General features: G+C 43.9%; 1 protein-coding gene across 11 annotated transcripts in view; it reads right to left on the bottom strand.

Moving 5' to 3' along the window:
• The window catches only part of RCBTB2 (RCC1 and BTB domain containing protein 2), a 1,530,600-nt gene that overhangs the window by 1,271,948 nt on the left and 245,245 nt on the right, over positions 1-13,407 (bottom strand). For 8 of the 11 annotated variants that reach the window (XR_011284121.1, XM_069639837.1, XM_069639845.1 and 5 more), the window contains one exon: positions 1,371-1,426. Coding sequence is in view for 10 of the 11 variants with exons in the window: in XM_069639837.1 (XP_069495938.1) it covers positions 1,371-1,426 (56 nt within the window). In the remaining variant the exon portion in view is untranslated. Of the gene's footprint in view, positions 1-1,261; positions 1,427-13,407 lie in introns of all 11 variants that reach the window. The other 3 variants (XM_069639842.1, XM_069639843.1, XM_069639841.1) reach the window with 1 other exon arrangement.

Below are 13,407 nucleotides of genomic sequence, written 5' to 3'. Positions count from 1 at the left end.
ACTCCAGGAGGAGTCAGAACATACTATTTCGTTTGGTACATTGTTGAAATAAGAGAACTTTTGGTATCAAATTTAAATCCTCAAGAACTTTGTTGGAACATTGTGGTAATCCATGATTTCCTCATTTCAGTTGAACTGTGGAGCAAAATCTTGCTCTGAACTGGGGAAGGGTGAATTCACCCAGTTATGAGAAGAGACGGGGGTTATATTGTGACTTTGATTATATGTTATATATATTTGTTGAACTTAACTGCCATACAATTCCTTATGGCTTTATTTCATGTACAAGTGTGAGGGACAGATATCCTTTTGTTAAGAGTGTTTCTTTTGGTTTATTTTAGGCAGGGAAATCCTCATCAGAGTAGGGCTAGTGAGGCGTTAATCCAACCTTTTTATTTAATAAAATAGCTAACATTGAAAACTCTTTACAAAGTTGTCCGCCTCGCATTTCTCACCCCGTCACACTAGCTACTTCTTTACATAGCAATACTTTATTTTTAAACTTACTGACTTAATATAGGATTTCAAAATGTTCTCGGACCTGCCCCCAATTTTATGAGCTCAGAATATGTTCCACTTCTTGAACGGTACCGAGCATGCTTATACAACATATATACACCAAATGTAACAAACCTGGGATAAATAAAACAGTGCTGTGCCCTGCAGAGGTATTCAAAGCAGATTATTGGTTACAATCTAGTTTCCTATATTGTTTGTTTCATTCATTTCTGATTGAAGGTTAACATTCTTACATTATATATATTGCCGTCAACAACACCTTTAAGTTCATTCTCCCAGTTATTGTAAAAATTCAGTAGGAGTTTTCTTTTCATCATTGACTACGTATGGCCAATTTCACAATCTTGAATTAGATTACTTTTGTTTGATATGCTTTGCAAGTTTATTTACTAAAATGCATTTTTTTAACTAAAATGTATACAACTTCTTATTTGTGTTGGTATATTGGCATTTTTATATTATGCTTTTTGTATTGGAGGACTTTTTGGTGATAAAACCATTGCTATGCTTACGGTAATTCTGTTTTAACGAGCATGGCAAATAAAAGATGTTTTTCTCTTTTAAACAGTGTTATTTTATCACATTTAACTATAAAAGCACATTAATTCTATGTGCATTACACTGTTGGCACAGTTATTCATATTCATGTATAATCAATGCATGAGAAATCATTTTATTTGCATAATTATGATTGTGCCACCTTTTTAAATTGCATTTATTATGCTGACAATAGTATACTTACATCAGTTGTTTTCATTACATTTAAGGTTGACGTAGGTCACTGAATGTTTAATATGTTTTGTTATGCAAGTATCCTCTAATAATGTATCCTTTTTCCCCCAATGACATACCACAGTCTTTACAATTCCTGCTGCGTCGGATGCCATATTAGGGTTTTGTATGCCATCTGGAAGAAAAATGAAAAACAATTGTATGAGAAATTAAAAGACTATGTGCATGATTGAATACAATTGCAACTAGCACTTCAGAGCTTCTCTTCAGTGTGCCATGGCCAGTCAGATTGCTTGCAACGCATACTTTTACCACTAGAAGAGCACCATCAGTTCCAAGCAACCTATTGTGCTTTTTACACCTCCTCTACATAATCGGCAACATTTTCTACAGACATTGCTCACTGCTCCCCCCGCTACCTGGCTTTTGGGATGCTCCAACACTTAGCACTCTGGCACCCAAAACATCACCTTATTGGGGCTCGTATGTCAGTTTGGCCCCCCCTTATGTTTTCCATATTACCTCACCCTGCTCCTTTTAGCTTTGTCCCTCAATTCTCATTCTTCTTGCTTAGTATTAGACAGATGCTTGTTCCCCTTATGTGCCCCCCATATATTTTCCAGTGACCATATTTTAGTATTGGTTTCAGATATGGTAGCTGTTATGATCAATCAATCTGAACTTGTCTTCAAAATACAACAGCCTTCGTATATTGGAACAAAAAAAACGTAGAATCTCCTACCTGGAATATTGATGGACGGTAGGATCCTAGCCGGCTTGAAGATCAAGCATGAGGTGTGTCTGCAAATTGGTTTCCCAGCTGAATAAAGAAATTCCCCTGAAAACGCCTCCGGAGCCCAGCTCAAATGCTTGGCAGCCGGAGGGATCACAGGGAAACCCTCACGGGGGAGAAAACCCTGAGAAGTACTGCTGGGGAGCGTTGACTCCACGAGACGGGCAGGAAGGAACTGAAGATCCGTCTCTACGCTCTGGTGTTATTTATGCGGATCTGATGCTGAATGAAATATGTATAGAGAAACACAGGGTTCAGTATAGGAATGAAGAGTGAACTAAACAAGGAACAAAGATAAGAAGGGTTTAGAATTACCACAATAGGTGTAAGTCAGAGACGACTAGTTGTTGGAAGGAGGATCCATGCGTTCTCAAGACTGTTGTGAAAATACAGAAATGATAAGAATGGAAACAATATTTAAGCAAGATATGTTTTCGAAGGAACCAAGACCGGCCACTTACGTGACAGTATTCAGCTGTTTGATATAAATAAACGGCTCGAAGGTAGGAGCTGCCTGGCCGTACGTGAGAAGCCGCACTGTAACGGTAAACACAATGCGTTCAATACATAATAGCGCCGTGACCTGTCGGACTAAGATCGTAATAAACCGGTCTAGAAGGAAAACCAACCTGGATGGATAGCACAAAACAATGCCGAGTGCAGGCGCGTACAAGGGAGGCGTGACTTGTTACTTTCGTGCTCAAAAATCTCGTTCTGTTCGAATACCGAACTCTGTGTGCAGATGAAAAACCAAGAATGAGAAGTAAGAAGTGGATAAGAGGCAAAAGTTGAGAATGTAACAATAAGGTAGGTAGAAGGGCAGTGATAGCTATACTCCCGAAGCGTTTGTACACTCCTAAGAGAGTAGCAACGCGTCGGTCTCCAGGAATTCTCGGCTGATATACAGGAGAGGAAGTGACCTCAGCATCCTGCGTTGCTCGATGGGAAGAAACAACTAGACTGTAGCTAGCGCCAAGTTCACAAACCGGCGGGGCCATGATGGAATAAGCGTAAGATGGGTGATTCGTCTTTACGATCATCACAGTAGCATGTTGACACTTGTCTTGCATCACATTTGGAGAAACAAGTTTCCGAGATTGAAGATATGGCATTGGAATGGTACCGTCTGGCACCAACAACTGCTCTGTCTACAGCTGCAGATTTCTGAATTCTCTAAACTCTCCTCAGCCACCGGGGCAACATAACAAAGGTTACCAAGATTTTATATTACTCTATAGCTATGACGCTATATTACATCTGAATTTCATGGTTTTACAACCGTGAATACATTGCTAAAACTACTTCACAGTGACTGTTATTCCTAGTCTCTGGATCTTTCCCATTTACGTTTGGTACCCCACCCACCAAGTGGGTGGATTGGAAACTTAACAGCTATATACCCAAGGCTGTGCACAGACCATAACCTCACAAATGAGCATGCATGGCCACATCTTTCTCCTTGAGCCACGCTCTCTTGCTAGCTCCCTTGCAATTAGCTAAAGAAGTTTTATCCAGTGCCAGAAGCATGCTGTTATGTGCTTTTTGAATAGGAAAGAGCTATGGTTTAGGAGTAATAATCACTATAAAAGGTAACTTTATATTCAGGGCACCAGACATAATTCTAAAATTGGATGATTTTACTCTTTGAAGTTGGGAGTAAAACTTGTTTTGGAAAGTAAAGAAAACATTTTCCATTTGCAATGTGTTTTTTTAGGTGAGTGAAATATGTACATGTTAACTGTAAAACTGTAAAACAGATTTGATTTTGTAATCCATTCTTGACATCTAGTAATTCAAGCAGATTAAAGATGGATTTTTTCCTCTTCAGATCAGGCAGTAGTAATATTGGAGCGCCTTTCTGCGGCACTGTGAAGTGAAGGACTGTTGAAACAAGATTTACGTAAGCAAGTTTATTCCGAGGCATCTGTGACAAATCGTGGACTAGGGACAAGGACTCCCATTCTTATGAGGAACTACCTAAGCAACATATCACTGCACCTCCTTCACTAACATTCTGTAAAGAAAGATGAAGAACAAATCACAATCTGTTATTGTCATTCAAATGCCATTTTGATACCTATGAAGGAAAACATGTGGGACTGGAATGAAGAAAACCACTGGAAGAATACAGAGTAGAAGTCAAACAAAGAAGAAGGACTTCGACAGTATGTCTGGGAAGACCCACAGCAGCGTCATAAACTTGGAGCCGCAGACCGTGACCGAGAAAGAACCTGGGAGTTTTGAATCAGCTGGCCGAGGTATGTGGAGGAAAACTTGGGATGTGTAGAGTCCAATGCCGGAGAGAAGCATGGGTACAGCACCCAGCACATGGCGTGGAAAAGAGAAGAGATGTGAGAGACTGAGGAGAATACAAGGTGTCCCGAGCATGAGCAGGAAACAAGTGGTGCCGTGCCCCCTGGTGGACCTGGATATCTGTTAACAACGCCTGCACCCCAACCTCTGGGGTTTCACGGGGCGAGCTGAGTGAAGAAGGAACAGAGAGACTGTTTGTGACAGTGCTGAAGAAACGAGAGGCCAACCTGGCAAGTAAAGATCCCAGCCTGTTACGAGCCCCGGTGACGTTTTCACTGAACAATCCAGGTAACAGGGAAAGCAGGAGACTTGTGAGGGAGACCGAAGATGATAATTACTGGAATGCTCATTCTCATCCCAGTCGAGACAACACATCAAGAATATATGAAAAGAGGGAGAATGATGAAGATTACCCAGGCTAACGGCAAAGGGATTCTTGATTCTATCAAAAGACAGTGGCAACCATTATGCTTCAACTTCTTTATTCATAACTCTTCAACAGTCACACTCAGACGGGAGGATTAGGGAATTGATCGAAAATAAAGAGGTGTGCATTATCAACACATATGCCCCCAACCAAGATACTGTAGCCTATTTCAAGACCTTGTACGGCAAATTCTGCCCGTACCTGGGGCGAGCAGTCACATGGGGGGGCGACTTTAACTGTACGCTGGACCCCGGAATGGATAGATCAGATAGGAAATGAAACCCACTCCAGCTGCCAAAACTTTGAAGAACCTGGTGGGTGAACTGCAACTAGAAGATTTATGGAGACTGAGCTGAGCCACCCACAAGACAAACATTACTCGCACTATGCAGCTCCACAAACCTTGTACACAAGGCTAGATTACATGTGGTTTCTTCTGAGATGACTGGGGAGGCAGAATACAAAGCGAGGGTCCTCTCGGACCACTCCCAATTGATCATAACATGGCAACATCTGCCCCCGAGAGCAAAAATCCCCACATTGCGGCTCAGAGCTGAGGCACTGAAAGACACAGTGTTCAGAGAGGACCTGAGAGAGGACATCATAGAATATTTTGAAAAGAACACCGGAAGTGCGGACTCGGTGGGCACACTGTGGGAGGCTTTTAAGGTGCTGGTAAGGGGATCAGCTATAGCAAAATCCAGAGGGCTCCAGGGCAAAATAATCCAGGAACTACAAAAAACCAAAGTGGAACTAGAAGCAATCATGAATAAGGGAGATAGCCACCCGGAGGCCGCCAAAGCTATACATAAATTACAGCAGGCATGTGGGTGGCACTGGGAGAGGCTGTTTAACTTAAACTATACGAAATATACGGAAAGGCAACATGCAGGCGGGGACAAGTCAGGAAAGCTGCTGGCATCGTTATACAAAAAGGAGTCGCCCAGACTAGCCATCAGAGCAATAAACGGGAAGAATGGTCAAATACTAGACACCCAAGAGGGAGTGAATAATGGGTTCCTTGAATTCTAACAGCAATTGTATGGAGACGTGGAAGGAGGGGAACTGAGTGAGATAGTGGAAACACTAGAGGATATAGGCTTGCCGAAGCTGAGCGCAGAAGAGAGAGAGAACCTAGATGCCCCAATCAAATTGGAAGAACTGGAAGCAGTAGTCAAGCAGCTACCTACCTGCAAGGCCCCGGGAGCCGACGGACTCCTTAGTGAGTTTTACAAAATGTATGGGACGGAGGTGCTCCCCCCATTGTTGGAAATGCTAAACAAGGCATGGGAAATGGGGAGATTGACGGAATCCCTTAGGGAGGCAATCATTGTCCCGTTCCTCAAGCCCAACAAACCTAGCATGGACTGCGGGTCATACAGACCGCTATCCATGCTAAACCAAGATAGCAAGATTCTTACGGTGGTGTGGGCAAGCAGATTGAGACTGGTCATAGGTAAGCTCATACATCCGGACCAGACTGGATATGTCCCACATAGGAGCATATCTGACAATCTTAGAAGACTTCACTGAGTCATAGAACAATCAGAGGGGGATGTGCAGGAAATTGCAATTGCCTCGCTAGATGCAGTGAAGGCCTTTGACTCGGTCAGATGGCCTTGGCTGATGGCAGCCCTGAAAGAATATGGAATAGGGCCCGAGTTTTAAAATGGGTTAAATTAATGTACAGCTCCCCAATAGCCAGGGTTAAGACGGGGGCGACTATCTCGGATAAACGGCAGCTCAGTAGGGGCACCAGACAGGGTTGCCCTTGGTCCCCGATGCTGTACATCCTCGCATTAAAACCCCAAGCGATATATTGGAGACAACAATACGAAACGGTGGGAATTTATACAGAGGGGGGACCACATCACATCACTGTACGCTGACGATATACTGTTATACCTGAGATATCCGGAGGAGAACCTGCAATATATCTTGGAAGTAATGGAGCGATTTGCGTCGCTCTCAGGGATTGCAGTTAATCCCCCGAAATCGAGCCTGTTCCCTCTGGGTAGATATACGGGGATCCCGCAGGAGAGCCTACCAATATTGCAGATGCCCTGGGAGATTAGAGCTTTCAGGTACTTGGGAGTAGACATAATCACAACGTGGAAGACAAGCATACACATAATACGGAGAGGGCAGTAGCAAACTTGGGGAATAGCATGAGATTCTGGACAAAGCTCCCCCTGGCCATGGTAGGGAGGGTGGCGCTGCTGAAGATGGTCGCACTGCCCAGGCTGTTGCATTTCTTTGTGAACATCCCCTTTATGATACCCAAGCGTTTCTTTGGCAAATTACAAAGCCTATGTAGAGGCTTTATCTGGCACAACACCAGAAATAGGATAGCCTTATGGAAATTGTAAAACACGTATGATAAGGGGGGGTATAAAACTGCCCAACTTCGAGATCTACCACTTGGCCAGCCAACTACAGCATGTGGCGAAATGGCTGTCAGAAGCCCCCACAGAGATTGTTAAGATCTGAATGTGCCCCGTTATTTTTGAAAGAGATGATATGGGTGCCTAAACCAGAATTGAGGGGGCGATGAAGGCTGTTGGAACTGGGATAGGGGGTATGGCGAAAAGCTTGCCTGGTTGTCGAGGACACGACCCCATGTTCCCCGCAGATGCCGCTAGGGGCATTGGGGGGTGAGGACGAGCAACTAAGGAAGATGATTCATAGACACTGGGAACCTGTGGATATAGCAACATTGGGAGACCTATGGAAAGAAGGGAAAGTAATGGAATTTGAAGAGCTAGCAGGTGAAACCGGACTACACCCGGGACAATATATTACCTATACCAGAATGGTGCGGAGGGAGAGAAAGTCATGGCCTGAATCGGTGCTTGCAGATCAATCGGATGAAACTGTAGAAACATTCTATGACATTTCAGAGGGAGAACCTGAAGTCTCCTGAATCTATGAACTCTTGATGTCTAGGGTGGGAAAGGAGGTGACCCAGTTGAGACGGGACTGGGAGGAGGAAGTGGGGGCGCCAATGCATGATGGGCTTTGGGAAAAGGCCCAGAGATATCACAAAAAGGTGTCCAGAAATGCGAGGTTGCTGCAGATCCAACTATATATAAAGCCCATAGGGCGTACATGACTCCTCAGAGGGTTGCCAGATTTAAGAGTATAGAAACACAAGCATGTCCCAAGTGCAGTGAGGTGAACGCTGGGATGGTACATATGTTCTGGGCATGCCCAGAGATTAGGACATTCTGGGGGCGCAGTCACCCACCGGCTAACCGAGAAAGGGATACGACTGGATGTGGAATCCGTATGGGCATGTATGGTGGGGGGCTTTGTAAGACCCTGCAACTTGAGACATGTGAGCAAACTGAAGGACCTGGCCTACAAACTGGCTAAACGCAGAATTGCTATGGGCTGGAAGGCGAGCCATAGACCCAGAATAGAGGTGTGGTGGCATGATCTCCTTAAATGGGCAAATGTCGAAAAAGTGGTATGGTATGAGGTGGCTAACAGAGGAGGGGAGGAAGAGACAGAAACTCTAATGGCTTGGAGACACTTAGTAGCCACACTACATGGATCCACCCAAGGTCTCCCAGATGATCAGGACTCCTCTGGAGATACAGATGAAGATGAACCTATAGAAGGAACAGAAGTGGGAAGTGAAGGGAAGTAAACTCGAATTAAGGGGATGAGGGTAAAAGGAATACAGTGACTATCATATGGAAATATGTTTGATGCTTGATAATCATGACATGCACTGTTGGACTTGTTTTGTTGAGTGTTATTGCTCAAATAATAAAAATTACTTTAAAATAAAAAAATTGAAAAAAATAAAAACTTCAGCAGTTTTAACATCTTAAACTTTGCAAAAATATGTTTCTTATCACCAGCTTCCTGTCCTTGGAACCTTCTAGTCACTTGCTGTTTAGGTCCCTTCCTCTTCTTTGGTCGCTCTGAACCCCCACATGCAAACAAGGTGTCTTGAAGGAGAACTTGAGACAAACGCCAGCCCAGTGGAAATTCCTTGGGCTCAATAGCCATAACCGAAACCTGGGCCTTTCGCCCCGTTTACTGCTGCCAACTCTCCAGTCTTTCCGACAGATATACCCAAGTTGTTCTTCTGATCATCCGCTGTAGAAACAGAAAGACAATGTCAGTGAGGAGGTATGCACTCCACACAGCCATACAAATTGCTTACAAACCACCTCACAATGCACACGTCGGGTCGGAAAAGAATTCTTCATTCTATGTCGAAACCGGAGGTGAGCATTATGCTTGTTCATGCAGTTTCGGACTGTCGGAAGCGGCTGAATGCATCTGAATGCATCTGCTCAGCGCGGCTTGACGGTCAGATACGAGTGACGAGTGACGCACAGTCTGTCTCCTGGTCCTTTCCTCTGATCCCTCGTCGGAGTCGGCGGTGGCATTCCCGGAGACTTCGTTCTGCTTCATTCAATCCTGTCCAGTGGAGCCTCGTTGTGTGCTGTGGGGGCAGCGGGGACAGGGGGGGGTGAAAGCGGTGGACTGGTGGAGCGTGGTAGTGGAGTGTGAAAGAGGCACCTGCCCCACTCTTGATTAATCTGCGGATTGACTCGCCGCTCTCTCTCTTCCTCCTGTTCCCAGGACTCTGTTTAATCCGTGGCCCTGACGAGAGCTGGAGTGGGTAAGCGTGCGGGGACGAGGCCTGCTGGCCGCCCGCTGCACTTTGCACGTTTGGTGCACTATTATTGTGAGCTATTATCTGTGAGTAGGCAAGCGCTGATAGCTGATAATACCTTTGACCTGAGATATTACTCTGTGAAAACAAATAAAGCACTCCGGTCATTTCTCCTTCCTTATTATATCATTTTCTATCATTCTCTGCCTTTTGTGTGCCTTTTGTGTGCTTCCATCTTTTTTCCTTGACTTGGGGACTGTTGTCATTTTTTGCCTTTGACCTAAGTTTAAGGAAGTGTGATTTTTTTTAAGGAAGTGTGATTTTTTATTTAAATCAAACATTTTAATACAAAATGGGGAAAACGTATGACCTGCGCAGTGCGGCTCTACCTTCAGAAGCCCGTAGAACATTGCAAACTGCTCTGGTGGAAACGGGCAAGAAGCCACTGCGCAAAGAGAAGGAAAGGACGAGAGCGTCTTTTTTCAAACCCTATAAATCAGGTGGGGGTATCTTTCTTCCACCCCCCAGTGTCTATCCTTCAGACCACCAGTCACCAGCAGGATCGGGTTTTCAGGATTCACTATCAAGGATGAGGCAGATGGAGGGCGAGTCAACGCCTTTAAATCATCCCATCCGTGCTCTCTTTCAAGGTAATCTTGACTTTATCCTGAGGACTTCTACTATGAAGAATATGATTTCAAAACATCTAGTCTCTACAAGTGAGCCATCTCTGACTAATACTATGCCTCCTTTATTAGCTCCAGGGGTGGGCTCAGTGCAACTAGATACTCCTTTGACTCATCGTTGTGATGATTTTAGTGAGCCTAGAGATGATGACATGCTGGAGCTGGAAGCGGTAGTTTCGGCTCACAGTGTGGGGGTGGCACTGAGATTGGAGGAAGAAAGGTGCCAAGGGATCCCTCACGACCCACAAAACGTATCACCAGAACAAGAGAGGCCTGCTGACTATGTTCAGAATACCCCTGAGGAACTTGTGCCACCAACTATAACGGCTCTAAATTTTGTACTATCCTCATTGGTTAAGGTTTTCGAAAATCTGAAAACTGAGGTTTACCAGCATACAGGTATATTATTAGAGATTACGAAGGATTTGGAATTAAATGAAATTACTATGGTGGCCTTAAAATCAGCAATTAATGACTCACTGGGAGGGTTTTTGAGTGAACTTCATAAAGAAGTAAAGGATCAGTCACGTAAAATGGCTCATTTGACCAAATTATGTGGGGAATTAAAAAGGTATCTGTGATTTTACTAGAAAAAGTTGAACGTCATGATCACCAGACACAGGAAGGACCTCCAGGATCTCTTGCCCCTATTCTATCTGAGGCTACTCTTGATGATACTCCCCTCTCAACATCTGTGATGGAGGAGTTCTTGAGATTAGCTGTGATGGCGGATATTGTGCTTCAATCAATGGTCCCGGATGATGGTCCGCCAATTAACATCTCTTCTTCTGATTCGGATCTGATAGCTCCTCGGAGCAAGAAACTGAATGGAAAGTCTAAAAGGAAAAGAAAAAGAAGGGCGTTAATAGCCGATGAAATCATCTCTTCTCCAAATAAACAGCGCAAACGGAAGAAAAAGCAGACTGCTTCAGAAACTAATCAACATCTGCAAAAGTTAAAAGATGGTTTAAAGAACCTTGAAAAGTCTCAAAAGGAAATGGTTTTGATGCCCTCCGATTCTAAAAAGGGGAAGAAAATTCCTAAATCGAAAGCCCAAAAAGCCCAGGTAATGGCCGAAATTGAAGTGCCTGGAGGTAAATCAACTGTGGGAAGTCAAACCGATCCTGCAGAGCAACCAAAGGAAATTGCATCGATCTTTTTAATGGCTAAACAGAAAAAGTCATCGTCTAAGCCTCTGGTGAAAATTGCTCCTATTTTTTTTAAAAAAATCAGAGAGGGAGGCCTTAGGTCCCAGGACCAAGGGTGCGATTTCTGGTATTGAAAATCTTCAAGTAAATACTACTGATGTAACAAATTGCCTGCCTGACAGATCTGTACTCTACAGGTCTGATGGTCATTTGTATGATCTACAGATAGGATCGTCTTCAGCCATCGGAACTGGAGTTCCTACTGGTTTAGGGGCTCTGATGGGAATAACTCTAGGAGGCCAGAAGATAGATAAATCGTATAAGCAGAATCCAGATCTGACAGTTTTTCTGTCAAGACACTTTGCATCTACACGCAATAATTCACCGTTAAATCTCTCTGCAATTCTTCTGGAAATGAAGTGAATTCCAACCTTGAAGTACTTTTCATCAGATGACATTGAGGCAGTGAGTTTTCCACTTGGCACTGATACGAATACGGCAGCAATAGTACTGAAGTCAAGGCTTGGTTTAGATTTAATTATGGGAGAGGTAGTGGCTTGGGAGCAGAGGGGCCTGAAGATTTCTCTGACTTGTCGGTACCTGTTTCCGCTCACTCTTGCCAGGTAGTTAACCAAGAGCATGCTAGGGGAGCAGCTACTAAGGATGTTCCCGCAACCATTCAATCAAATGTGTGGGATATGCTCCCCGAAGTAATCTCACAAGTTTTTCTTAAGATGGGTATGACCCATCCGAAGCTCTAGGGTCGGCTCTATGTTATCATGGAATACTAGAGGTTATGCCTCCTTCTCTGAGGAGCCTAGAAGATCAGACATTTTTAAAAATTGGATCTAATTCTTTTTCAAGAAACTTGGTTAACTTGCTTAGTGGGTATAGATGGGTACTCTATTTTTCAGCAGTTGGCCTTGGCTCCAGGGGTTGGCAGACCAATGGGGAGTCTTTTGGTGGCCTCTAGTAATGAGGTCTTTAAATCCTCTGTTATTATCTCAAATAGTATCCAGGGGATCCTTATGGTGAGACTGGCTACAAGAAGTTCTATTGAATGTCCAAGTTGGATAGTGGTAAATTTGTATTGGAACCCTGCTGTCCTTCCTTTATCTGAGTTTTTGCATGCCCTTTCTGATGATTTACTTGATTGTTCCTTGCGATACCCGGCGGATGATATTCTTATTGCCGGGGATCTCAACTCCCAATGTATCTCTACACTGGACCCTAGGACAGGCGACCTCAAACATAAGTCCAGCAATGGCAAAGTATGGGTAGAGTTTATGCAGGATTGGAATCTCTTTATGCTGAATGGAAACATCTGGGGGGAAATTCCGAACTCCCCTTCTTGGCACAGAGGTTCCTCTTTCTCCACCATTGATTATTTTTTTGTCTCAAAAAATATTTTTTAGACTTGCTGTAGTTTGATCGTGGGGGATGGGAACAATGATGACCATGCTATGCTGAAGGTGGCCTTGTCTTATGAGTGTGTTTCAGCGGCCCCTCGCTATGATCAAGAGCTCTTTACTAACAATGCAGGTAATGTTATTAGAAAGTTTCCCAAAGGAGGACAACTATTAAACAAGGAGCTGAGACATAGGATGAGTCATTTATCTGTCCAGCAATTGTCTGAGTTCTGTACACCTGGGGTTTTCTTGAATTTTATGTGTGATTTGGCTTCCGGTGGAGTTTCCCATGCAGAAATCCCACAAGTTCCATAAACATTCCTTTAATGTTCAAATTATAGCTCGAAAGACTGAATTGAGGCATCAGAGATCTATCCTAAAGAGATCGGGCCTATGTGTGAAGGCTTATGGGGAAGGAATAGCAAAGCTAAAAAATAATTATAGGAATTGGCTTCGTGCCCATAAGCATTTGGTAGTTCAGCAGGATGCTGAGAGAATGCTTTGTGCCCTATCTCTTAGGAATTCTCTGAATTTTTGGTCAATGATGGGATAGAATGAGGTAACTCATCACCAGAAACAGGATTCTGTTACCCAAGAGGGGGTGTGGCATGACCATTTTGCCAAGGTTTATGACTCTGAGGCTTCAATGTGTTCGGTTGTGGATATAATGTCCAATTGGTGTTTTGAATTTAACGTTCCGGACCTTGAATTGCTAATCAAGAAATCTTCAGCCTCAAGAGCGTC

Source organism: Ambystoma mexicanum, chromosome 7q (assembly GCF_040938575.1).
Source record: "Ambystoma mexicanum isolate Mex_15411 chromosome 7q, UKY_AmexF1_1, whole genome shotgun sequence".
Taxonomy (NCBI): Eukaryota; Metazoa; Chordata; class Amphibia; order Caudata; family Ambystomatidae; genus Ambystoma; species Ambystoma mexicanum.
Note: the sequence above shows the minus strand (reverse complement) of the source record. Positions and strands in the feature narration are given on the sequence as shown.